General features: G+C 43.9%; 2 protein-coding genes across 7 annotated transcripts in view; one reads left to right on the top strand and one right to left on the bottom strand.

Annotated features, from left to right (window-relative positions):
* Positions 1-12,989, bottom strand: part of ezh1 (enhancer of zeste 1 polycomb repressive complex 2 subunit) — a 39,602-nt gene extending 26,613 nt beyond the window's left edge. For 3 of the 6 annotated variants that reach the window (XR_011183923.1, XR_011183924.1, XR_011183925.1), the window contains exons 1-10: positions 12,581-12,988; positions 9,576-9,709; positions 8,134-8,259; positions 6,593-6,715; positions 5,474-5,591; positions 3,952-4,167; positions 2,711-2,810; positions 1,338-1,501; positions 1,072-1,163; positions 441-612 (exon numbers count right to left, since the gene is read on the bottom strand). Coding sequence is in view for 3 of the 6 variants with exons in the window: in XM_069185750.1 (XP_069041851.1) it covers positions 441-612; positions 1,072-1,163; positions 1,338-1,501; positions 2,711-2,810; positions 3,952-4,167; positions 5,474-5,591; positions 6,593-6,715; positions 8,134-8,259; positions 9,576-9,709; positions 12,581-12,698 (1,363 nt within the window). In the remaining 3 variants the exon portion in view is untranslated. Of the gene's footprint in view, positions 1-440; positions 613-1,071; positions 1,164-1,337; positions 1,502-2,710; positions 2,811-3,951; positions 4,168-5,473; positions 5,592-6,592; positions 6,716-8,133; positions 8,260-9,575; positions 9,710-11,702; positions 11,982-12,580 lie in introns of those variants that run through there. The other 3 variants (XM_069185751.1, XM_069185750.1, XM_069185752.1) reach the window with 3 other exon arrangements.
* A 7,054-nt stretch (positions 12,990-20,043) lies between these two features.
* On the top strand, positions 20,044-25,287 carry ramp2 (receptor (G protein-coupled) activity modifying protein 2). The gene is made up of 3 exons (XM_015361944.2): positions 20,044-20,255; positions 22,355-22,502; positions 22,955-25,287. The coding sequence occupies exons 1-3, from the start codon at positions 20,210-20,212 to the stop codon at positions 23,208-23,210; spliced, it is 450 nt and encodes a 149-aa protein (XP_015217430.2). The 5' UTR covers positions 20,044-20,209; the 3' UTR covers positions 23,211-25,287.
* Positions 25,288-26,199: the final 912 nt, after the last annotated feature.

The following is a 26,199-nucleotide window of genomic DNA, read 5'->3' as shown; positions in this document are numbered from 1 at the left end:
TGAGTTACTGTGCCGTTACACTCGGAGTTCATAGGCAATTCATCACCTCTGTCCTCTTAAAGGCAGTAATTTTTCACAGCGCAGAGGCTGAACAAGGCTGGGCTTGAGCAGGACTTGGAAAGAACACACGTAATTAGAAACACTGACTATTCTGAAAGGAAAGCGTGGGTGCATCTGGAAATGTGGGTGGAGAAACAGGAGGAAAGCTTCCTTTGGACCACAGATTACAAACCTGTGCTGTAGGAGCGTACAGGAATTCTAGGATATGCCATCTCACAGACAAGAAATTAATTCAAGATCCTGACTACGGATGGACAGTAAAGATCTCACTGTCCAGCTGCTCTCTATATCAAGACTACACAATTTAATACTCTCTATACAAGGTCTCTGAGCTGTTATTAATGTGGAATGTTAATGCTGCAGCATACTCCTGAGCGTACCTGAGGAGCTGGTGGTCTCGTGGTCACTGTCCCCCTCCTTGCTCTCTCCTGCAGAGGTGGACGAGGTGGACGAGCTTGGACAGCTCGAGCTGGGCACCCGGGGGTGGCGGCGCCGTCGCCGTGAGCGGTGAGACCTCAGCATGTTCAGATCGGCAAACTCCTTCGCCCCTTTCTGCAGGACAGGAAGAGAGCGAGGTCAGAGGTCAGGGATCAGGGGTCAGGAGTAAAAAAAAGATTTAAAGAGCACTTTAGACAGTCCTGTTGAAGCGGTCCCTCACTGATACTGTGGCCATTCCACAAAGGGAACTAAGCACTAAAAGCAGAACAGGTTTTGGGATTGGGACAAAAATAAAGTACTTTTGATGAGCGTAGACTTTTGACTAAATTCATTTATCACTGCTGGGATAGTCTCACTCAACAGCAGTAATGCCTTATTATCTTGAAGTTAATACCTTGACAAGTAAGCCTTGGAAGGGATCGCCTGGGTAGAGCTCCAATCTCTGGAACCCAAAAAATAAGATCTAATACAAAGCCTGGTATGCTTAAAGGACATCAGGCTTTGATTTTATACCAGTGGGTTTGTTAGCAGAGCATTTCCAAAACCAGTCTTTTTCTCATATTCAGCCCTCACCAGCAGAAGAAAGCATTCCAGTCCACAGGGCTCGGTCTCTATGCGAATCTCTTTATTCTTCCTCTTGTACGCGTTGGGAGTGGCGTGGAAGGCTACAGATGGAGGAAAAAGTGATTTAAAGAGCTCCATGATAACATGCTTGTGGAGAGTCGTCGGGTTGCTTGGACGAGTAGGAGAGCGAGCGAGCGCGAGAAGACAACAGCGAGAGAGGGAGTCGGAAACGGGGGGGGTTGACCGGGGGCGAAGGAGCTGCCCTGTGACCTTACGGTGCAGGAAACAGTCGTATTTGAAGCAGCGCCGGCAGAAGAGCGTGTGGAAGGAGTGGAGGGACTGTTCGCGCTGCACAGACTTGGCACACGGCCCGTCCATGTTGGGGGTGCACTGAGGGGGCAGCTTGACAGGGCTGGGGGGCTCCAGCAAGTCCTTGTACCTGCGGGAGGACAGGGGGCAGGGTTGGTTGGTGGGTCAAGTACAGAACTGGTGAGAAATGTCCAGTTGAGAATATGAAAAGGGTTGGAAATGAAAGAAGGCCGTTTGGCCCACCAGGCAAAATATGGCTTAAAAGCAGCTAATTAATCCAAGGATCTCCTCTTGTTATTTCCTGAAAGAAGCCAGGATATCGGCGTCAACAACATGGCTGGGTCGCTTGATCCAGACACCCACAACACTTTGTCCAAGTAAGTGCCGCCCCGTTCTTAGTTATAAACACACTCCCCCATAGCTTCCACTTGTGTCTTTATTGACTCAGTGTGTCACTGCTGAATCTGAAGAAGTCCACTGGGCTGACTTTATCAATGCCTTGAAGTCCCATCTGGCCAAGACTAAAAAAGATTCAGTTCACGGTCCACTGGATACAGACCAGAAATTTTTGCAGCTATAAAGACTGCCCTTAACCCCCTGGAAAAACTACCTGCGCTGTGCTTTAAACATCGAGAGAACGTCTGTACTGTTGCAGAAACAAAACATAAGGAATGATAAATTCCTCTTCCACACAACTCCAATTCTTCTCATTCTTAACCAACTATCCAACTCTGTTCATACCTAGTTCCTTACCTACTGCTCCCTTCATCTCTCTGCCCCCTCCTCTCTCCAATCCTCCTTACTCTCGTCCTCTCTGTTCCTCTTCTGCTGGCTGTTCCCTCTCTTCACCCTGCTGCCTCTTGAGCTGCTTGTTCTCCTCCCTCTCTCCCCTGTGGTGGAACCAGATACTGTACCTAAGACACATCAACACTGCACTGCCTCTGACCAGCTTCCAAAGTCTCCTGAAAACACACCTGCTCAGACTGCGCCCATAGATCCCAAAATCTTTCCCCCATTCCTGGAACCCTTAATCCGTTATCATGACACAGCTTTAATTCGTAACTCCACAGTGTGCCTGCTGTTCAAGGGCGTTGAAACACCTCATCTCATTCACAGTAATCGCCGTATCTTGTATTGTTTTGTCTAACATACAATTTATTACATATCATACTGCATTTTTAACTCTTCTGTTAGGCCACCATAACCATAACATTATATTTCTGTCTTTTGTTTGCCATCATTTTGAATTATGTAACTGAGTTTAAATGCCAATTACCTGGGACAAAGGCATCAGCTAAATAACCAGAACCAACCATAAAATAAGCAAGAAGCTCCTTACTTTTCCTTCAGCTCCTCTGTAGTGCCTTTGTAGGGAAACATCGAAGCTATAGCTTTGAAAATCTTATCATGGGGAATCTTCTTATCTGCTGGATCGTTCCCTGGAAAATAAGAGGAAACGCGCATTAAGTCAGGAATATCCAGCATAAACAGCTTCAGTACGATGTTATGCTTAAAGAAGCAGAAGAACGTTTTATTTCATACCTGCTAAGGTTCCTGGTTCCTTGTGTTTCCAACAACTGTTTTTTTTTTTTTTTGCCAGGCACACAGACATTGCAAAGGTACAACAAGGGCTTTATCAATGTGTCTTGGACCCCTGGGAAGGGTTAACAAGCTCCTTCTGTACAATGTAACTGACCACTAAACTGCTGAGCAGCTCAGCCGCTGACAGCTGTAGAGGTTTCCAGCTCATCTTTGATTTGCGTTTTGGCCCACACTTACAATGGAAGTGTGTGCTCTAGCAGAAGCTCCCAGATTTTCTTCCCAATCCCTACTGCGAGCGTGTCCGTGCTAGCCAGTGTGATGGGAACAGAATGTCAGCACCTACTTATGCAGGAATCCCGTTAACACAAACAAGCCTACTGCGAGCCTACTTCATTGGCCCAATCTTGAAACCATAGGCAGGGACTTTGCAGTGAAAACTCTACAGCTCCCAGAATTGTTCTGGCAGATTTCTGAATGATGGTCATAAAGACCTGAAGTATGACTGGGTGTATCAGTCTCATGTACAAACAGGTTCTCACAAGGAATGTGCATGGGCCAGTCCAAGGCAAACATGGAGTGCTTCGATGTGGCAATTTTCCTTATGGATACTATGTGAAACCTCATTACATACCCCATTCTCCAGCTAATTTGCCGACATTTCCAAAAATAATATTGGTAATAATAAATAATAATCGGTAGATAACACTACATACTGAAACACTGCATTGCATTCTGCACCCTGTCATATTATAATGCACACCTCCACCAGTACTAGAATCATCCAGGTTTTCCAGTCTTTCTGTGAAAGTGCATAAATGACAACCTACAGCATGACCATCTACATAAGGCCATGCATCTCACCATTGAACCTACATCTACATAAGGCCATGCATTGCACACAGAGCCGCAATGCTGTACACACTTCCTGTGCTTGATACTCTGCTGCGGTGTCATGGAGAGTGAGGTTGAGAGGTCCCAGTCCAGCCGGTGGGACTGGGCAGGAGACAGCGGGCCTGCAGCGAGCTCCAGAGCCCCTACCCTCAGTCATGCTCCTCCTCTTCCTCCTGAAGAAGGCAAGAGCCTCCAAGTTGGCATCTTCATCCCCCTCCCCAAGGCTCTTCACCTCCTCTGCCTCCTCCTCCTCCTCTTCCTCCTCCTCCTCCCCTTCCTCTCCGTCCTCCTCCTCTTGATCCGAGTACTGGCTCAGGGCCTCCACCAGATCCTTGAAGATCTCATCGTTAATGAAGCCCCCCTCTTGCAAACAAGAAGAAAGGACCCCCAAACAGAAGAAAGGGGGTACAGAGAAACGGAATGAAAAGTTGAAAAGTTCCATCACCGAGCCCAGGTTTGAGCCCAGTTTCTTAAGACCCCCCCCCCCCCCAACCACCACCTCCACTCTCTATAACAGAACAGGAATAATTTAACAAAGCTTGCCTCTGCAGGCAGACAAAGCACTCTTTCACATAATCACCAGCAAGCCACGTGTGAACCGACAACGAACTGGAGACATTCTTCTGAAAGTACACAGACCCTCGCTGCCAGCGTTCTTAACAAACAAACAGTATTAAATGTAATATACCTCCCCTAAAAAATTAAAATGAGCCATAAATCTCTTTACTTTGGAATACAACCAAAAGCTTTTTGTGGAAGACCCAAATCCTGGATGTTGGAGCCACTCGTTATAGGGCAACGACACGAGTCCGTATTCAATGCGGCACTTTGAGACACTAAGGAACTGTAAAATTTTTCGTGAATGGAAAGAAATTAATGTTTCAATTGAGTATTAGGCTTTTTCTGAAATGAATACTGGTGCTTAATGATCGCTATTTACTCTCATTTGCTGTTCATTCTTCCTGTCACTGAGCAGACAGATTAATGCTACTGATTTGCTCAGTCTTTGTAAAATAGGATTTGTATATGATTTATTAATAACACAAGCTAAACATGTTATCAGATCAGTAACCGCAAAAACGCAATAGAGCAACAAGATAAACAATAAACATGAAGACTTCAAATAAAAATATACTTTCTGAACATTTTCTCTTCTTAATTCTCTCCGAAATAATTCAGATTCAGTACCCGATTTAGCAAAGGTGCAACATGTAGAGTAAATACTGAAAATTTAAATAATTTGAAAGACATTTTTGTGGAATGTGGCAGCATGGATAAACAAAGCTAATTGGTGTGTGAAAACCTCCACACTTTGGGCTCCTTCATTTCAGTGTTTGTTCTATTTTGAAAAAGAGAACAATGTTCCAAGTTTCAAGCTGATATAATTTCCATTCTGTTTTAAAAGTGCCATCCTGATTCTACAGGTCCTGATGAAAATGAAGACATGCGATCACCTTTATGCAGTACCCAAGAGAGTCCAGCGGTCATCCATAATGTGCACCCCCAAGAGTCATCTGATCACCCTTATTGGGCACCTCCAGAGGTGGTCAAATGATCACCCCTACCATGTACCCCCAGGAGTCACGTGATCACCTTACCTGGGTGCCCCTAGCATTCAGGTCGTCACCCCTACCCAGTAGTGCTAGGGACCATGGAGGCTCAGCATTACCTTTGTCCCCATGGACACCGTCGTAGTTGTCTATCAGCTCCTCCAGAAAGGCCTCATCTTGCTCAAGCACCTCATCCCCCATGTAGGGAATGTTGTGCAGAAACGTTTCGTCCTCCACCTGCAAGAAGAAGCCCTGACGCAGTTAACCAAGCCCCTGAGCACAGACATTTCACAACTCAAGCTCGCATAAAAAGTAACAATGCCCTGACTCATCAGCGGAGTGTCATGACAAACTGCACTGGGAACAGGCTTCCTGGAACTTGTACAAAAATGCTCGGCTGTATAAATCAACAGATGCGCACATCGGGCTGCTAGAGAGAGACATGTCACACTTTCAGCCTTTCGGTTTATGGGCACATTTACAGAACTCGGTTTCAGTGGGGTAGTTTGTGGAAAGTAACTATGTTACAAAACACATGACCTCACCAAAACAGTTTCTCCCAAAACTTCTTGCTCAAAAAATACTTCCTTACAAAAAGTAACGTGAAACATGAACGGAATACTTTATAAAAGCAACCTTCTCCGACGCTGCTCATATTATACTTTGGAATCTGAAAAGAAAAGGTTATAACAGCACATTTCAATCCAAAAACTGAAATCTTTTCTGCTCTCTCAGTTCATAGTTAGAATAAATGGATCAAATCCTTCTAACACTCATGGAATGCTAAGATTCTAGGGCTCTGGGTTCGATTCCACTCTATCTATCGCAGCAGTATCTGCCTGCAAGGAGTGCGTCTGTTCTTTGCTGTTTGCGTGGGTCTCCTCCTGCCTCTCTGAGAGTCTGACAGGCTCCTCTGTATTGTGCCCGTCTCCCTGTGGACCTACAACTGACTGTCAGTGTCGTGCTCGGGGCTGTCTTGTGCACTGCGTTTTGGGAATAGGTTCCCAGCCCACACTGAATAAGCAATTCATTTTTAAACAGGTCCTCTCAAACGTAGCTATGCACAGTTATTTTAACTCAGCTGCTCAGATTGAAAGAATATTTTTTCGGTCGTGCTGTCATCTATGCCCATCTGGGAACTGGCTTCTGGCTACACGGTTTGACACAGTTTTCTGTGCTAGAACTGCAAGTGCCATCGTGTTAAATCAATGAAGGTATCAAAGCCACCACTTGTTTACCATGAAGTTCTGCTGCAGAGGGGACCAGGAGTACATGAATGGGACGCCCGCCACTGTGTTCAGAGTCCTCATCACGACGGTCTGATTCTTGAACCCGGGGAATGCAGACTCCACCACGCACTGCTGAAACAGCACATTAGAGTTGGCGTGTTATTACAGAGCCCCTCTCCACAGAGCGCGAGCAGCGCTGGCGCCGTGCTGTTAGATCAGGCCGGCCAGCGCCTGGGATGGATCCCACTGGATGCTCCTGGAAACATACTGTACTTCCTGGAAGTGTTGAGTTTTTTTCCTCAGTACTTGCCTGCCTCTGGATTAAAGATCAGTTTACTGCAGGGATATCTGTAGGAGTCTCTGCCCAACAGTGTCTTAAATAAGAAATGCTCATACACCAGCGCTCTCTGATACACAGTCACATGTGATGTATACTATTCTCCTGACCTTCAAGTAACATACAAATGTGTATAACAAGGTTTATAATGCACAAGGAGCCAATTTAAGAGACATCACTCCCCCGGGCTCTCTAAAGAATTTACATGTCAGCTGACCTTTTACTTCCATAGGACTGACGCTCGTTCAGGCCGCGCAGATCGAGGTGTCAATGACAAAGCACAACCATGACTTCCAGGGTTCGACCTCAGACGACACAAGGGCGTTCATGACCGTTTCTCTCTGCTCTTATCTGACTCTTGTGGGCAGCGGTGAGCTCATCCGCAAGGATTGTACTATACATTTAAAAGCTCAGGACCAGACTGTCACCAGGCAAGGACAGACAAGGAATGCAGTTTTATCACCTTAAACACACCACAAGTTCCTTTTCCTGCCCAGCGCTTCCTGTTTTTTTCACATGGCCATGTATCACCCTCAAGCTGTCACTCAAGGAGGGACGGAGACAGCTTCCTCACAGCACGAACTGACTGAACTGACTGATTCTGATTCCCTTGCTCGTGGGGTGACGGGGCCTGCTCTTTCTGACGCGGAGGTGCTCGGAAAGCGACTGCACGCCTGCATAAGGATGCAGGGGTGGGGAGTCTCCGGCACACCCCCCTGGAGAGGAGAATGTGATGCTGTGGTGCCGGAGGAGGAAGAAAATGGAGGTCACGGGAAATAAAAAATATTTTATTTATAGGCAGACCAAATCTGATGCAGGAAGGGGAGTGAGAGGAATGACAATAAATAAGTGAAGAGCTGTCTAGCAGTCTCTAGGAATCATAGATGTAAAGACTCTACATAGACGAGATGTAATGTGAATTGTAGCCTTTATTACAGTACACCAGGGAGTAAGCTCCTCTGACCCACCCAACCTTCAGAGCTACACAGCTTTTTAAACCCTACAAGCTCTGCAGAGCCCGACAGAGACTAGAAGCAAAGGAAGAGGAGCAGACACATCTCTGACTGACGTCCCTGTCTAGCAATCATCTGTCGTACTTACTCCCATCAACTGAGGAATCTCAGTCATAGCTGGTGGGTGACTTGACCCTGGCTCTTGTCCAAGACAGTTCCGTCTGTGCCTTTATAACTCCATACCTATCTGGAGACTTTACCTTCTTGCTGGTAAGCGATCCCATGGAAGGCGCCATTGGAATGGGTTGGATCCTCAGGTTCGACCACTCGTCATTCAGCAATTCGGTCTTCTCCTTGATCTTGCTGCGGTTGGCCATGAACTGTGACTGGGAAAGAAGTGTTCACTTTCAAGCCCAGAACAGACTTTCATGTTTAATAAAATCAAAGTGAGAAGTGTCAGACCCACTAACCTCTGCACCAGAGGATGTGACCTACACAGAGAGCAAAAGGCTTCACTGGTCATTGCCAGCAGCCATGTCACCCTGCAGCTCCCAGCTGGCAGCCCACTGGAGCTCAGCAGGTGGGAGCCTGGCTAGTACCTGGATGGGAGACCTCCTGGGAAAAGCTGAGGTTGCTACTGGAAGAGGTGTTAGTGGGACCAGTAGGGGGTACTCACCCTGCGTTCTATGCGGGTCCTTATACCCAGTATAGTAATGGGGACACTATACTGAGGTCCTGACTTCTTGTGAGAAAAGAGTAGGGGTGTTACCCCGGTATCCTGGCCACATTTCCCCCCTGGCATTTACCAGTCATGGCCTCCTAATAACCCCCATCTCTGAACTGGCTTCCTCACTCTGCTCTCCTCCCCACTGAGAGCTGGTGTGTGGTGAGCGTACTGGTGCTCTTTGGCTGCCCTCACATCATCCAGGTGGGGGGTACACTCCGGTGGTGGTGGAGGGGAGTCCCCATTACCTGCAAAGGGCTTTGAGTGGAGTGTCCAGAAAACTGAATGTAAGCGTGACGAAGATGGTGATGATTTATTATTATAAATCACTTGAGGAGTCCACAACCTAAGGCTGACAGAAATAACCTCTTTCCGACCCTGTACACTACCGTTGGGGTCAGTTAGTATAAGCACAATACCATTTTGTAACAATATTATACACATTTTTAACATTAATAAACCACTAGATTAATCAACTCATGTCCAGTCTATAACTGATGTTTAGATGTACATGGGTTTTAATGGTGACACCATGATCCTGACCACCAGTGAGCGCACCTACACACAGCCCACCAGAAAATCAGGGACGCATTTTGCTAAATGCTGTATGTAACGGAGTATTACTGATAATAATGATAATGTGATAATGATAATGTTTCTTTATTAGCCCTATACAATTTCTTGCATTAGGAATTCGTCTTTTTGCATACCCCAGCTTTTCTCCATGGAGACACAGACACACAGACAGGGTGAGAGAAGCTGGGGGTCAGAGCGCAGGGTCTGCCATTGTACGGCGCCCCTGGAGCAATTAGGGTTAAGGGCTTTGCTCAGGGGCCCAACGGAGTAGGATTCCTCTGCCGGCCGCGGGATTTGAACCGGCAACCTTCCAGCCACAGGCGCAGATCCTGAGCCCCAGAGCCGCCGCTCCGCCCTGCTGGGGCCTGCGCGTGTGTAGCGAGCACCGGCGCTCAGCCCTACCTTCACCTCCTCCGCCTTTCGGAAGCGCTTGAGCTGCCGGAGCCGCATGTATTCGGACTTGACCCTCCTCCTCCACTCCACCAGGCCCCTGGGCGGCTTCCTGGGCTGGGGGCTCGCGGGCTCCTCCATCGCTCCTACAAGAGAGCACCACAGACTGCAGAGCCAGCCTCACGCAGCCCAGCTGGCCCAGGAGCACACCAGAGGCCTGTGCTGCGCGGGTGAGCGCGTTATTGTTGTCGTTGTTTTTTCAATTCAAGCATCCCAAGTTTGATTCTCTAAAACAAAAATGCTATTATCACTGCAGCTGGAGATCATACGGGTAGGGAAGTGGAGGGTGACTGGCAAGGCTTCACTGCACAATGTATCATTGGCATCAGTGGTTGCAAACTCGGGCGTCACCGCAGGAGCAGCAGGGAGGCATGTGGAAGCCAGGGCCGTCGAAGGGAAAGCAGGGATCGAACCCCCGCGGGGCGCTGGCAGGAAGTCTGCACCGCACCCCGATCCGTTTCTTGCGCCAGCTCATTCGGACATCCCGTTTTCTCGCGCGCTTTCTGGTCTGCTCTGCCGACGCACTGGCGTCCCGCCCGGGGTGTATCCTGCCCCGTGCCACTTGCGTGCTCCCCGCACTCCTGTATCCCATCAAGCAGCGAGAAGATGGACCCAGAAGAGGACGAGAAGGGACGGCAGTGGTCACCTCCCGTGTCTCTCCGGCTCCAGTGGGTTTGGCACAGCTCACCCCACCTCTGACTGCTTTTGCCTGTCTGACAACTCCTGGACAACACAGGACACCTGTCCACCACTCCACCGCCAGCTGAGCTTGAAGAGCAGCCCGATTCCTCACCCCACCTGCGGCACTGTTCCCGGCCCATTCCTCCAGTCTGGCCCAGAGGAAGCAGCTCTCTGCGGTCCGGACAGCAGAGCAGGGACCAGCACAAGAGATCCACCAGAACCACCATACTATTACATACTAGGGTGTCCAGAACCTTTGCGAAGCGGTGGGGGTCTACAGGGCAAACATGCTGAAGTGCGGAAGGCACCCCCCCTCCTTGGAAACTGGTTCGGTTGACAACTGACAAATTCACCCCACATGTGGACTAACCCTCATATGCATGTATGTCAAGTACTGCACCCTGTATCTGAAGCAGGTTTAAAGTTTAAACAAAAACTCTCAAAACGTTTACAGTACATGATAATAGCACTGGCGGGTGGTCATGAAGGTGGTTTAATGAAATAATCCGATGCTGGGTGCCCATACCGCCACCGTGCAGCCCCTGTGCGAGCATGAATTGCTCGTCTTTGATCATTTTTTCCCTCCCTGAGCACAGAACTGCTGCCGCCTGTCGCCTGCAAGCGTGTACTGTGCACGCCTGCATTTAAACGGGGCTTTTAAAAACTCTACCGCCACATCCTGGTTATGGACGGTCTGTGGAAAAACGCATCGAGTCGTGCGGAGACTAGCTGGCAGCGCGTGGGGGGGGGGACAGAAATCACATAAAAACACATAAAACAAGCGATGATAACACGCATCGACAACAGAAACGGCCGGCAGAGAATCCGTGATCTGCGGCCGGAGACATTAAACATGCTCCGTGCACATACAAGACAGCGGAGTGCGAGTGGGCGTGCCTCTTCTCCCACAAGCAACATTATGAAAACGGTGCAGCAGAGAAGTGCGTATCACTTTTACACATTCCTGGTCGTTTTCGGAAAAGCTAGAAGCTTCTTCGCATCATCACGCTGCGCAGCTGAAAATCGGCCCAAATTCACGGCACCAAACACTGCCTTTCCTGCCCTACGGGGATTAAAAAAAAAAACGCTCCCACGACAAACATGAGTCGTCTACATATCGTAAGATTTTTTTTTTTTAGCCAGCTCGGTTAGTACTACAGTCCCAGCCGAATCACATCATTTTTTTTTTACGTGCGCGATTACCGGACCAGCGAGCAGTAAACATCCTCACACGACTGCTATTCGGTTTTCTCGCTAACATGTCCGTTTCTGACGCCAGGGTTTCTGGCTGTTGGCGAACGCACATGAAGAGATACTCAAGGCAATGTCGCAGTTCGGAAAAAAAACACGCACGGCTCAAAACGGAAAAAAAAAATGCGCAGAGGATTCGTCTCCTACCTGTTATCAGCAGTACGCTGTGCTAACGCTCTGCAAAGGGAACTCTGGCCCTCGTCTTAATATTGTCCTACAAAACAACGACGCTCTTTTAGTTACGAGCCCGATGCCGATTTCGAGTCAGCTGTGCAGATGCGTTAATGTGCGGATTGCAGTGTTGTCCGCTACCATGCTGAGATTGTTGTTGTACTACAGTTAGAAGCTGCGCACTTAGCCCGGCAGGAGCAGCGAATGACGTCTTTATTATTATCTTACACTATAGCGACCTGTTTCGCTGGACCAGAGGAGGGGCGTTGCGTTGAGCCCGGTTTCCAAATAACTGGAAACCGCTGCACATTTCTTTAGTTTATTTTCGCAATGCATGCGGTCGCTGTCATCCTAGACTGCAGTTTTATAACGGTGCCGTGTTATGTTACCCCCAAATTAATATTTATACGTCAAACTTTCCATCGGGGTTAAATTATATGGGTGAGCACGATATCGGGGGGGGATACAAATATATATTCTGCAATACTGAAAGCAATCTGCTGTTTTTGGTAAATTAATAAATGACCCGAGATATACATTTGAAAACTGAGCAACTATTACTTCGGAGCACTCGGAGCAGGTAGCACGACAAGACACCCGAAAAATCCCAGGTTCTATGCATGTGTTTCTTTTAAATGGTCATGACGTTAAAGCACCCCAGGTGGCCTGTCGTTACGCACCAGCGTGTTTGTGAATATGCCCTTTTCCACGATTTCCGTCCACAAGTTACATGACTCATAGTCTGCAGTAGGTTAACGGGAAATTGTAAATGCTATTACAGAAAAAAGAAAACGGTGCCTGTTCCTGGAATAGGACGACAGCCGATTTTTTTTTAAAAAAAGCACAGAACTAACCTTGTTGGGTTTTTTTTCCCGTTGTAATTACCGCACATGTGCTAACAGAAATTGAAGACACGGCGTTCCCAATCACGTCTAAGTAGTAATCTGATTTCTGGCCGTGTGAGAATGACATTTTCCTGCCGTTAAGAAGCTGTCACCTCCCTGCCTATACAGTGCAAGTGGAGTGGAGGGGGTGGGCACAAGCGATAGTCCTTGCACTGTGTCACCGAGCGCTGTGCCACCCGGGCCTGCGGGGACAGCCCAGCCCAGCACGGGCCGCCTGCTCTTTTCCTGCGCCGGAGTGGAACAGCGAGGTGTCGCCCTTCCAGCCTGCCTGCTTGCGCCCCCCGGCTCACATGACTCTGGAGACGCGAGCACGGCGAGGCCCGCCGGCGCACTGTGCAGCAGGGCCGAGCCGGGAAGCGCAGCGGAGGAGGAGGAGGAGGAGGGCCGGGCTCGCCGCCGGCGGAGCATTGAAAACGCTGCACCCAGCGGCCGGAGATGAGGCGAGCGAGCAAATGCGTGTTGTGGGCGGGTGTGTCCGGCATCTATAGTCCCAGATGCATTCCCTACCCGCACTGATCCTCGGGGGAATCGAGAAAGGGCTATTGTATTTACGCATTTAAAAAAAAAAATAACTTAAAGGGAGAAAATGACAAAGGCATGCTCGTTTGGAGTTCCTGAATAGCTTATTTGCTGGCTGCCTGCAAGAAGGAAAAAAAGACCCATCTCGAACTTGAATAAGTCGGACTTTGAAAGATCCCCGTGGCACATTTCATACAAGAAGACACATTTTGCTTCAAATACAGAATGTACACCGGGTAGATAAGAAAAATATCACTATGCATTTTTTTATATACAAATATATTATTTTGGTTATGGATTGAATGTTATGTCATTCTGACTAAAAATGACCAACCGTGATACATTGCTTGTGCAACAGTCCAAGTCAAGAGTGTATCAGCTCATTAATAATACATAAATCATCCTTCCACTTCTATAGCACCATTATGGACACTCCACTGAAAGTGCTTTACAGGTAATGGGGACTCCCCTCCACCACCAGTGTGCAGCCCCATCTGGATGATGTGCCAGTACGCTCTCCACACACCAGCTCTCAGTGGGGAGGAGAGTGATGGAGCCAGTTCAGAGATTGGGGTTAGTAGTAGACCTGATGGGTAAAGGCCAGGGGGAAATTTGGCCAGGACACTGGGGTAACACCCCTACTCTTTTCAAGAACTGCCCCAGTATGTCTAACAACCACAGAGAAACAGGAACTCGATTTTACATCTCAGCTGAAGGAAAGAGACATTTTTACACTATAGTGTCATCTGTGAAAATTAACAAAAAGCAAAGAGAGGGACCCTTATACCCCTCTTATCAAGAGAGCAGACTTTCGTACCATCAGTGTTCTGGAAGCTGGGCTCGGTGAGTGCTCTGTTGCATCTGAGACAATCTTAGAAAGCAGTTTCTAACCTGTCAAGACACTCTATCCAGTCTGAGAATGACAGGCCACATGTAACGTCACCTCACCAAGATCCTAGTGTAGCACTTGGACCAGGAGCGTTTGAGTACAGGAGGTGGGTACTGTTTTGGTTGGTGAATTACTTGCCCAAAGACACATTCTCTATAATAATAGTTACCTGAAACTGGATTAAGTACACCAACACTACATAAACAACTGACCAACAGAACTGTGCATCTGTGCAATCCAGACAAGAGCAAAAGGCTTCACTGGGCATTGCCAGCAGTTATATCACCCTGCAGCTCACAGCTGGCAGCCCACTGGAGCTCAGCAGGTGTGAGCCTGGCCAGTACCTGGATGGAAAACCTCCTGGGAAAAACTAAGGTTGCTGCTGGAAGAGGTGTTAGTGAGACCAGTAGGGGGAACTCACCCTGTGGTCTGTGTGGGTCCTAATGGTCCAGTATAGTGATGGGGACACTATACTTTAAAAAAGGCTGTCCTTTGGATGATATGTAAAACCTGACTGTGGTCATTAAAAATCTCAGGGTGTTTCTTGAAAAGAGCAGAGGTGTTACCCTGGTGTCCTGGCCAAATTTCCTCCTGGCCTTTACCAATCTCTGGGCTGGCCTCATCTCTGAACTGGCTTCATCACTCTGTAAAGTGCTTAGGCTCTGTGCATTAGTTCAGACCTGAACATTTTAAGTCTGTATCCAATCTGGAGTCTCTGGTATCAAGGCACAAGGCAGATATTACCCACTCCAAACACAAGGTGGCAGTAAAGAGCCACTCAAGGGAACAGGAGGCCTAGAGAGCTTCAGGATGGTAAAAGACGGTTTTGAAAAAGCTGTTGAAACTATTCAAAAATATTTAACATGAAATCCAAAAATCTAATAATTAATAATTTCTACCAATTGCCTAAATGTTGCACCAATTATTTAAGAGTCCTCTGCTGGACTATCTAAAACTATCGCATTGCTAAAACATGATATCAGTACTTTAATTGATGTTCTCGAATGCCAGACAGAGTTTTAGTCTTAGTTATTCTAATGCAGTCACTCATATAAAGCTCATTCGCTCTTGAATTTCAGAAACGCACTGAAGTCAGTGAATTCAGGGAAGGAAGAATGTGAAAGTCAGCAGTTGTTTTTTTAAATGTTTTAAAGAAGCAACATGTAACAAAAATAATGGATTGGAAAAAATAATCAAACCTGTCCTTTCGCGACTACAACTGAGGGTGTTAGCTCTGGTTTAACAGTACTGGTTATACCCCATGGGCTGTCCTGTCCAGGGGGTACAATGCCTTGCGCCCTTTGCTTGCTGGGATAGGCTCCAGCTCCCCCGTGACCCTGGGGTGGGTGGGTGGAAAAACCGCCATGACTTACTGGGAGCCTGCAGGCTTAGAAGACGGAGCAGCAGCTCCTCCAGTCCGTGCTGCCTCACCTGTGGAGCCCACGCCGGTCAGGGGCTGGACGGCTCTGCAGAGGATCGCCTCCACACGTGTCCGGCTCTCCCGAGTGGGCGAGAGTGTTGCTGCAGAGTCCTGAAAAACAACATTCCTGACTGAGCAGGTAGAAAATAAAATCAGAGTATCATCCCCACAGATTTCATTTTCATGAGAAGTCACTCCGAGGGTGCCTTGCCAAAGCCTTTTGGAAAACCCAGGTGCTTGCTATCGTAAGCCCTACATTACCCAATATCTGTGACTATGTAATAATAGATGTCAAGAAGATTTGATAAACAAGCTGTTGCCCTTCAGAACCCACAACGACTTTCCCCTGCAACGCCAATGCAGTCCTGGTGTGATCCTACAGAAACATTTGTTAATTATAGGCTCTGAAATTGCACATAACACACATGGCAAGTTGAGTGACCCATGATCTCCTGAGTCAGCACAATCCTGCTGCCAGCTTGTGGCAGTTCTTACCTACTGTAGGTTTCAGAGCTGTCCCAGTTTTTATGACTAATAAACACCGGCTGCTAACACATCTAACCTAGACTGATCTGAGTGGTCACTATAAGAAATCAACAGTATATTTTCCTCTGAGCCTTGTGTCTTATAAAGTGGAATTCATTTTTTTAGTGTATTCATTGCTTTACATACATCTGAATTTAGTTCGAAGAAGCAGGTTCAGCCCCGTCAGGTTGAGACTGATACCATATTTTGTTTTTGATCTTGAAACAGATAGAAAAAAACATTGTGCCCTTCAGATTTGGACAAGCCACCCATCACTGGTGTGACCTTTGACCCGGCACTGGTTAAAATGTGGACCAGATGTGTTTTTCCCCCAACTTTTTTTGTTGGTTGTTTTCTGGGCTGTGATTTCCATACTGCTTCACTGGAGTGTTGTGCTATACGCTTTCTCCCAGTGAAACTTTTCCAGCATCTACTTTAGTCATCCAAATTGTGTCCTGCCTGAGCGAAAATATGTTGGAACCACGGGCAGGAAATCCAGATTTTGCATATATTTTTCAAATTAATTGGAAAGCAATAATTTACAATGTTTCACACAATCATTAGACTTACTGCACTATTTTGTCTAGTTAGCAAATTATTGACATTTTCCTATCATTTGTTAAGTGATCTTGTTTTAAATAGCTGGGATATTTAAATGCAAGATAAGTTCATTCAAACAGGATATCCTGCAATGTTCTTTCCAAGCTGTGCAAACATATTATCACTCTGTGAAAGTGTTTCCTTCTCACAGCTGTTGGAGTGCAGGATAAGGTTTTAAAGGTTTTACAACTTTGTTCAAAGCAGTGATAAAATGAATACATAGAGAAAGACTATCCTACACACCAGGACTGCAAACACCTTTTTGGAGCTGTAGCAAAAACATTCTAAAGAACAATAAATGTATTTAATTGTTTATTTAGCCAGGTCAATTAGGAGCCTTTTGCCAATTATAATGATATCCTGCAGACCTAGTTATTCCATAGGATATGAATTTGAATTCTGTACAGTATTTGTAAGGAGATTACCATACTAAAGGGTACAGCAGCGTGACACCCATTGTTTGTCTCACACCCCACGAGTCTGCGGTCAAGAGCCATACAGTATATCTCTTCTCCAACTTCCCACACACAATCAATATTGATAAGCATAAGTACAGTATAGCAAGAATCTCAGGACTAAAAGCAGCCAGGTTGTTTTCCCCAAGACAGAACAGGATGGAAGTCACTTTCAGCAGCAGCTCCCTGCTACACGTGTTTGTAAGACGTTTGCTGTAGCCAATGTCACACCTTAACAGTGGCTGTGCATGACGCTGTGAAGATCTTCACAATCCTTTAAGACACCTTCACGAAAGGTAGATAGGCATTCATAATAATATATCATACACACCACACAGCAAATATCATGTGTCAGGGCTGAGGTCAGTATGGATATTTACAGTATGTAAAGTATCTCTTTGGAAAAATGGTTATAAAGGATTACAGATGTTATTATAGTGTCTTTATGTAGCCTTTTTGAAGGTGTCATGCTGACAGCAAAACATCAAATACAGCATTACTAAGCGTCACTACAGCAACAGTGCTGTCTTTAATGGACGGTGGTCTGAATGATATTTTGTTTCCAATAGCGGCAGTGTACTGTACAGTGCTCAGTGTTCTGGAGGCTTTTCAAGGCTGTACAAAATCATCAACAGCAGTGCATTCTAGTTCCCATATAAATATATAGTATTTCGTTAGCCTAGTTTTTGAACTTTTAACAAAAGCCATCCTTTGTATGGAAATGTGGAATCAATTTGTGAAACCAAATCACTTAGCCTGTTCAGGACAAAAACAAAACAGTGTTGTTATACTTGCATTATGCAACGACTGTATCCAAGAAGCTGCTTGGCGTAGCCCTACACCACCACAATGCATACATCAATGAGGGAGAAAACTGAGAGCTGGCTGATTAAAAAGCACTTTGGAAACCAAATTAACCTGCCTTAACACTGCACCCGTTATGTGCATATTCTTGCCACACAACAGAAGGAAGAGAAAAGAAAAGCTGACCTTTGTTATGGAATAGAGCACATCTTATTTTTATTTGTTGAGGTCAAAAGTAAAGTGAATGTTGACCAAAAGCTTCTTCCTGCTAGGGCAGTTTACAGTTCGCATCATTTGGCTGAAAAGCTTTCATTTAGAAAACTCAATTGTTTCATTTTTTAATGGCAACACAAAGACACTTGCTTAACACCCGAGTAACAAAGATCATTTCGGTATTATGGGCGTATACAAAGTCTAGAAGAAGCAAAGTTTAAGAAAGGTAGAAATATATTCTAAAAATCGTGGGGAACCTTCTGTGTGGAGTTTGCATGTTCTCTTCATGATTGCCTGTGTTTTTTTCCCGCCGTGCTGAACATTCTCACCTTCCTCCAGCTCGTCATGATCATCAGTGACTGGGATGGCTGGAAGTCTGGCGCGAAAGAAAGAGGTCTGAAATAGGAACTTGGCACAGACAGGCTGTTTCCTTTCCCAACATGAGCCACGGCCTCTTGGAAGGGACATAACCAATCAAAGAGGTTTACATCTTGGCTACTAAGTCACTGGCGCCTGGATAGGAAGCTAATCAGCATGCTTTGATATTGATTTTCTTCCTCTTTCCTATCTAGAATAAATAGCCAAAAGCAATTAGCTGTGGTTGAAAAGAAAGGTCTTGTTGAAATGGGTGTCCCAGGGCAAAAAAAAAATAATCTTTTCACCATTTTTTTTTCAAGCACACAAATTATTTGATTTGTCTTTCTTCTAAATAAAAAAGTATAATTCCACCCCCTATTTCACGGCTCTAAAGACAGTTTAAATTAAGCTGCTTCTTGAGCTGCTTTTAAAATAAGCCTGAAATTTAAACTAACAAACTATGCTTTGGTCAGAAAATACTAGAGATGGGATTTTTATTTTTGTTCATTTAACAGAGGTTAAGGATGGATTGTTTGGCATTGTATATGTTTTGTGTTTTGTTACGAGTGGGTTTGGGCTTAGCTCATAATTTTTGCTACATTTCATCTGCCATGATGTTCAGTATTCCTGCTTTTCCAGACACCTGTTTTCAGCCAACCCTACACTCCACGGCATCTAGTCCTTTAGCACCCATGCAACAGAGCTGCAGACAGCAGGAAAGGCCAGCCACACTATAAGGACAGTAAGCCAAAGCCCTCGAGATAATAAATAATTAAGTATGTGATGTGTCAAGTGCAATGTCTAAATTGCAGCGCTGTCCAGTTTAATGCAGAATGGTTTAAAAGACAACAGCATCATCCTCCAGATCCAGTGGAACCATGTCACCTCCAAAGCCTGCGTTATCTCTCATAATCTACTCTTCACACATCTATCTTCTTCTGCAAGGCACTGGAATCTGTAATATTACCCTTGCAAATCGGAGCACAGGATATATTCCATTTCACCCCAGCGAGATCCAATATCCAAGCAGTTTCTTCCTATTTTCCTTAGAAATTTCAATTCTGTCTTTTTCTTTCTTGAAGGCAAAACCTGGGCGTGTGATATCTGTATTTTAGGAATGAATTAAAGGTGTACTGTACGTACAGTATTTTATCTGCTCTTTCTTTTTTCAGAATGGTCCAAGAAGGAACCAAGGGTGCCTTTTGACACTAATATTGTGTGATCAGTCAGAAATTAAAATAATGATTTCAACAAACTGAATAATTTTGACCTCTTCATCTTTAATGCTAAATGGAGCACTATCATAAGTTTTAGCACCTGTAATTAAGTACACGTGTCCAAATCTTTCTTCAAATTACTCAAAGCTGTAAATGATCCTTCTTTCAATATAATCATCAGTATAATACAACCAGAAAATAAAATGCAAAAAACACCAGGACCAAAACTATCTTCCAGAATATATACAAGGACACTTACAAGGGACAAAATACAATCCAACATGAAAGCCTAACAAAATCCATTAAAATGTAGCAGATAAAACTGGTATTTAACATTATCAACATCCGTGAATGATCAAATCAGCACTGAGCTAGTAAATAAATAAACAGGAATCCTTGTCAGATCTCAAGGCCAACATCTCCAGACAGGATCTGAAGTCAGGGGAGGGTTCTTTTCTGCAGCCATTGTCCTGTATTTCTTTAAAGGATCCTAAGGGAACACTTCTTAATGCAGACGTATGTAGCCCAGCTTCACTTATTCTGTGTCTCAGGAAAGCCAATTATACCTCTGCTCGCAAAATGAACAAACTGCTTAATTTTCTCATCTTCCCACTGGCATTCTTTGGTATGTATTTTTAAAGGTTTTATCGAAATATATGTATTAGACCATTTGATATGTACAGGCTGTTCACTGTAACCTGGCAATAAGGTATCATTGTGAAAACACATTTTTAAAAGATGCGTGCTAGTTTGAGAAGAAAGTTTGAGAAGACGCGTGCTAGTTTGCTGTTGTATTTAGGTACCTTGACTGTGTTCTCCGATCTTTCTTTATTACCATTGGGCATAACCTGACACTCTTCATTACATCTCAAAGACAGCTGAGCACAGGATGAGAGAAGGCATGGTGGAATCAGGTATTCTTTGGAATTCACTGTGATCCCTGACTCTGTGGGAACACAATGGTTTTTCCCGGATGAGTTTCCCATTATTTCAACAATTTAGAATATAAATTAAAAAACTCAATTTAATTCATTTGTTCAGCTGTTCCTCTTACACAATTTTCCAGATCCTAAATAGCCTAAGATTTCAAAATATCTATAAATTGTAACTTGAAATCTACAACTTATTTAAGCTCTTTTTAAGTCTACACTTATTCCTAGTTCAGTGTATTTATTAAACATTTGCAGACACTGACATGGATTGAAGAAAATCTGAAAATCTGATTTTAAGGAACAGATCTGGCTAATACATGCTAATCGTTATTAAAGCTTAGAAGATTTTATTCCAGATTGCACTTTGAGAATATTATTACCGATTTGTTAAATCAAGATGTTCTTTCTACATCTTAGAAATAACTACGGTTATCTGTAGAAAATCATCAGCTTGGAACAGGTGTGAGTAGGTTAATAGTGTGCCATTACTGGACATTGACTCCTCCAATACATTCATTACTGAATTTATCCTTCATTTTTTTACTAACCCAGGTGTGGGATATCACTACAAATAATTAACTGGAACAATGCTATTATGTATTACATAATATTTATACTGTTGGACACTATTTTTATATCCTTATCAACAAAAGTATGAAGCTTTTTGAAAGTCAGGTTAGATTTTTCTCGTTAGATTCTCAAATCCTACCACAGCTCGACACAAACCATTTTTTGTGATAACAATGATGGCAGAGATTTTGTAAATTATTTCTATTGATAAGATGATCAGTAAAATACCCGTTTATCTTGGAAATACAATTTATATTCAAGTACAGTATATTCATATTCATATTCATTTATAATACAAGTATATTCATTATATATATGTTCATTATATATGTTTTTATATTGTATAACATTATATTTGTTCATTATAATGAATATATCAGATTAAATACCATATGTATCCAGAAATGTTCTGCATTTCATACTTCTTGTACACGATGTTTGAATTAGTATTGACCTCAAACTTGAATATGGTCCATGGCACTAAATCCACATTTCAGTGCTGTTTTTTGTCTGCTTAGCAGGACAGCCAAGAGAGTCATCGTGTCTTAGAAGTGCTGTTTTATTATTTTTTTTGAATTGCTTAAATACACAACATTAACTATTGTAACTCAATGAGCTCATTGATTGGCACCTTCTTTATGTGGTGAATATACAATAAAGCTGTTGAATTTACATTTTACCCTCTTATTAGTCAGGTGCAATGTACTTTCCCCTTGTAATTTGGTTATTTGACGTCAATTATGCAGCTTTTATTGCCCTATTGTGAACCCTGTTCCTTCAAAAAAAAGCTCCAACAGGGACTTTTAAGAAGTTGTCTGCTGTGAACTAAATAATCCAACATTTTTTTAGTATCAATGAAAAAGCTGCAGCTACAACACAGTCCAAAGCTGCATGTTATCCAAGTTTTTATCAACTCAGTCTTCTAAGTAAATGAAGGAAAACAAAATAGCCATAGAATATACAGTAGTTCAGGTGGGGAGCTGCATCAGCATGCGTAGGCTGCAAAGGAACATGTAAAGGTTTATTCCCTGCTGAAAAGAGAAGAAAGAAAACACAACGTTTCGGCTGTGGAGCCTTCTTTGGGTATAAGTGGGTGTGTAAACCCACACACGCGAAGAAGGCTCCACAGCTGAAACGTTGTGTTTTCTTTCTTCTCTTTTCAGCAGGGAATAAACCTATTGCTTGTTCCATATAATATACAGTATGTCTATTGTATTCTCAGAGGCTAATGCACATCAGGGGCAGTCCTTCAGTTTGCACTGCAATGAGACCCTGCTGGAAGAATTCAGCATGTACTGCTGGCTTCCCTTCCATGGAGACATGTCACTCATGCAGAAGGACAGCTTGTGCGACTGGAATAAAGTCATCAGGTTTGAGTGCCCTTTCACAACTACAGATACAGTACGTGGACATACAGGCTATTGAAATACACAGAGATTCCTGGCCCCTCTATGTGCCCAGCACGTCAGAGGAACTACTGTTTGTTGCAAAGCCAAGAAGCAATCTAACACAGCAGTTTATTTAACTTAAAAAAGTCAAGATGGTGAAATTCAGTTAAACCAGCTTAAGAAATATGAATACTGTTTCTTGTTTAGACAGCTTCATTGCTATCCAAGGGTTAAAATTGATCCTGCCTTTTTAAACAGGATCGTTCATACTGCTTGAAACAGTCCCTCTAATTCTTAAATTCTTACATCAGTGTCATTCAGTGAAGGCTGAATTGATTCAACACAAGGCATCTCATTAAGTAACCACATAGGTACAGAAAGCACCTCTAGTATGATATACTGTATGAATGTAAAAAACATTCTTTTTTTTCTAGGTCATACAACACTCTCACCATCTGCATGCAGCATGTGACAGAAATGCTAAGCTGCTACTATCCCAATCCCAAAGTGCAGGACTTCTTCCTGCAGATCCACTCCCAGTATTTCCAAAACTGCACTGAGGAGGAGGAGGAGGTGTTCACAGACCCCCCCGAGGCCGTGGTCCTCACCCTGATCATCGTGCCTGTCTGTCTCATCCCTGTCCTGGTGACGCTGGTTGTCTGGAAGAGCAGAATCAGGGAGCAGGAGTGAGGGCTGAGAAGCAGCAGGCAGAAAAGGAGGAGAAAGATTGGATCAACTGGACTGCAAAAATTATTTCTCCAATGCAACATCTGCTCCACTTTAAATGCACCCTAATATAACCCCAGACAGATTTCCTAAACTACGGTTAAGTCAAAATCACTTAGTTTTCACTCTACGACATTTTTCTTTATGGATATGTGCCTTAAAATATTTACTCGCTTTCAGAAAAGCAGGAGGATTTGCATCTGCAGCAAACAGCTTTGAGAATTTCCCAGTGTTTAATTTTCTGTGGTCACTGGCTGGACACATGGGCAGCTTGTGTAATAAATGTCCTACCAGGGGGAGCTGGAAGACAGTTGTCAGACCATGATGCAGCACAGAGAGCAGTGAGCCCTGTGTGTTTCCTCACTGTCAGAGCTCAGTGAGCCCTGTGTGTTTCCTCACTGTCAGAGCGCAGTGAGCCCTGTGTGTTTCCTCACTGTCAGAGCGCAGTGAGCCCTGTGTGTTTCCTCACTGTCAGAGCGCAGTGAGCCCTGTGTGTTTCCTCACAGCCAGAGCGCAGTGAGCCCTGTGTGTTTCCTCACTGTCAGAGCGCAGTGAGCCCTGTGTGTTTCCTCACTGTCAGAGCGCAGTGAGCCCTGTGTGTTTCCTCACAGCCAGAGCGCAGTGAGCCCTGTGTGTTTCCTCACAGCCAGAGCGCAGTGAGCCCTGTGTGTTTCCTCACAGCCAGAGCGCAGCGAGCCCTGTGTGTGTCCTCACAGCCAGAGCGCAGTGAGCCCTGTGTGTTTCCTCACTGTCAGAGCGCATATGAAGCCTGGTGACGTCTGCAGAAACAATGACTGCTCCACATTTTATGTTTCCTTGAACTTTTCTGCACATTCTTTTATTTGATTTCACAATTTCTTTGTAGTAGCCAAAGTCTTCCTGTTTCACTTGGTTCAATTGAGCCAGTGGTTCTTAACTCTGGTCTCAGGGCTCTCTGTGTCTTGTTACAATGCTACACATTGAAAACACTTTAGCTTAGGGATTGCAAATGACAATTTAAACATTTTGTAAATATAACTATTGATTTATTATACTAATTCTGATCACAGCAGGATACATATCCTTGTTATTTATTAATTTTGATCCTATTGTCAGAATATCATTAATAATGTGATGATAAATTATCTTAACATGAAACATCACTGTTTTATCAGTGTTGTAAAAAAACTAATTTTCCATCTGATTTTGAAAAATTTCACTTTACCCTATATGCATTAGGTGTATTAAGACAAAAACCAGTGGAATGTGATCTTCTTCTTTAAATTAAAATTGAACTGAAACCTTTCTGTTTTTGGACAGCACTGTCTCAGAAAGTAGCAACAATGTTTCCACATGAATACTCTGATCAGAATTTAAAGCATCTGTAATGGTCTGTTGTTCCTGGACACCTACAGTATAGTTGTGTATGTACATTTTCCATTCTTTGTCCAGGGCTTGTTATATGCAGTATTTTTGGTATAAATGTAAAAAGCTCCTTGTTCTTAGTGAAACCGTGAAAAAAAATAAAACCAGAATAAGGCTACAATAAAACTAGTATGAAGGTGTTGTTAAGACAAAGCTTGATAATACAATCGTTCTGCTGAAAAAAGTTACTTTTCTCTTTTTCCATTTGGTGGTGGCCAGACATGGGAGCAAAGTGAGAAAATTATGGCTGAATACAAAACAGTAAATTTAGCCAAATATTTATTATGGAGTTTCTAGCTGTGGTTTCAGAGACAAAACGTAACATTGCACCATTCTCAGTTAAACACACATACAGGTGCTGAACACCTCATGCTCAGTTTTCATTATTTCACATTGCTGTCTCCATTCCATTAGCTCACCTCTTGCAAGCCCTCAGCTCAGTCCACTAGTCCTTCTTACTATCACATGATGCTGTGATTGTGTGTGTACTTAATTCAGAATTAGCATGATGCTGTGATTGTGTGTGTACTTAATTCAGAATCAGCATGATGATGTGATTGGGCATGTGTATAATTCAGACTTAATATTATTATATTACATTAAAATGAAGAATGAAGCATGGTTGAAACATAAAGAATGTTCCTTTTTCTCCCTTTACTTTGTTTGGGGCATTAGCAGCCTGTAATTGAGTTCTTGTAGTTAATTGTGTTGTTTTTGTGGCTGTTGCAGTTTAAAAGATCCATATTATATTCTCGAAAGGGAGAGATAGCAAAAGAGGTAATAACTCTTATCATAGCCTATCCCCTTGTGAAATCCACCCATCAGAGGAAATGAGAGTTTCCTGTTATTTTTTTTCAATCTTTTCCTTTAGAAAGGTTTAGATGTGCACTCTCGATTCACAAGGAGACAGGAGGATAAACTCCTCTAAAATGGAAGAAGCTTGTTCTTCAAGTATTTTATTAGTCCTGCTATGGGGTAAGTTCACATTTAACTATATACTGTATATAACTCTTGCTCAGTAATTTTAAGGATGATTTTGTCGTTGCTGTACATTTTCCTCCCTTATTTTAGTAAGTGCAAATAAGGTTTTAATTCAAAAAAAGAACAGACTCCAGGCAAATGTCATTAAAATAAAATATGTTTTTACTCAAATGGGATGGATCGGTGATACAGCTGGTATGAGCTTCCACCAAATAAAAAGAAATGTGATTTGCAATCTCTCCTTCTATTTTAACAGTGATGTAAATTAATGCTTTGAAATGAAAAAAAATCATAAAATGACTTGATTTTGTGTGGAGAGCAGAGTGGGCGGAGTTCAGTCTGTAGTTAAAGTTGTTTAAAAATCAACAAAACATTTACAAAAAACTGTCATTGCTTGGTTTCCTACAATTCAGACCATGCACTCGTCTGGCCAAGTGCTGTTTATTTATTTTTATCTGAAGAACTCTCAGATTGCTTCTCTGATGGACTAGAATTCTGTCAAACCTAGATTGCTCTACAAACAAAAGACACAGTTTGATACATTTACAATATCCATGGTACATGGAAA

Source organism: Lepisosteus oculatus, chromosome 28 (assembly GCF_040954835.1).
Source record: "Lepisosteus oculatus isolate fLepOcu1 chromosome 28, fLepOcu1.hap2, whole genome shotgun sequence".
Taxonomy (NCBI): Eukaryota; Metazoa; Chordata; class Actinopteri; order Semionotiformes; family Lepisosteidae; genus Lepisosteus; species Lepisosteus oculatus.
This window is presented reverse-complemented; position numbering and strand designations above follow the sequence as displayed.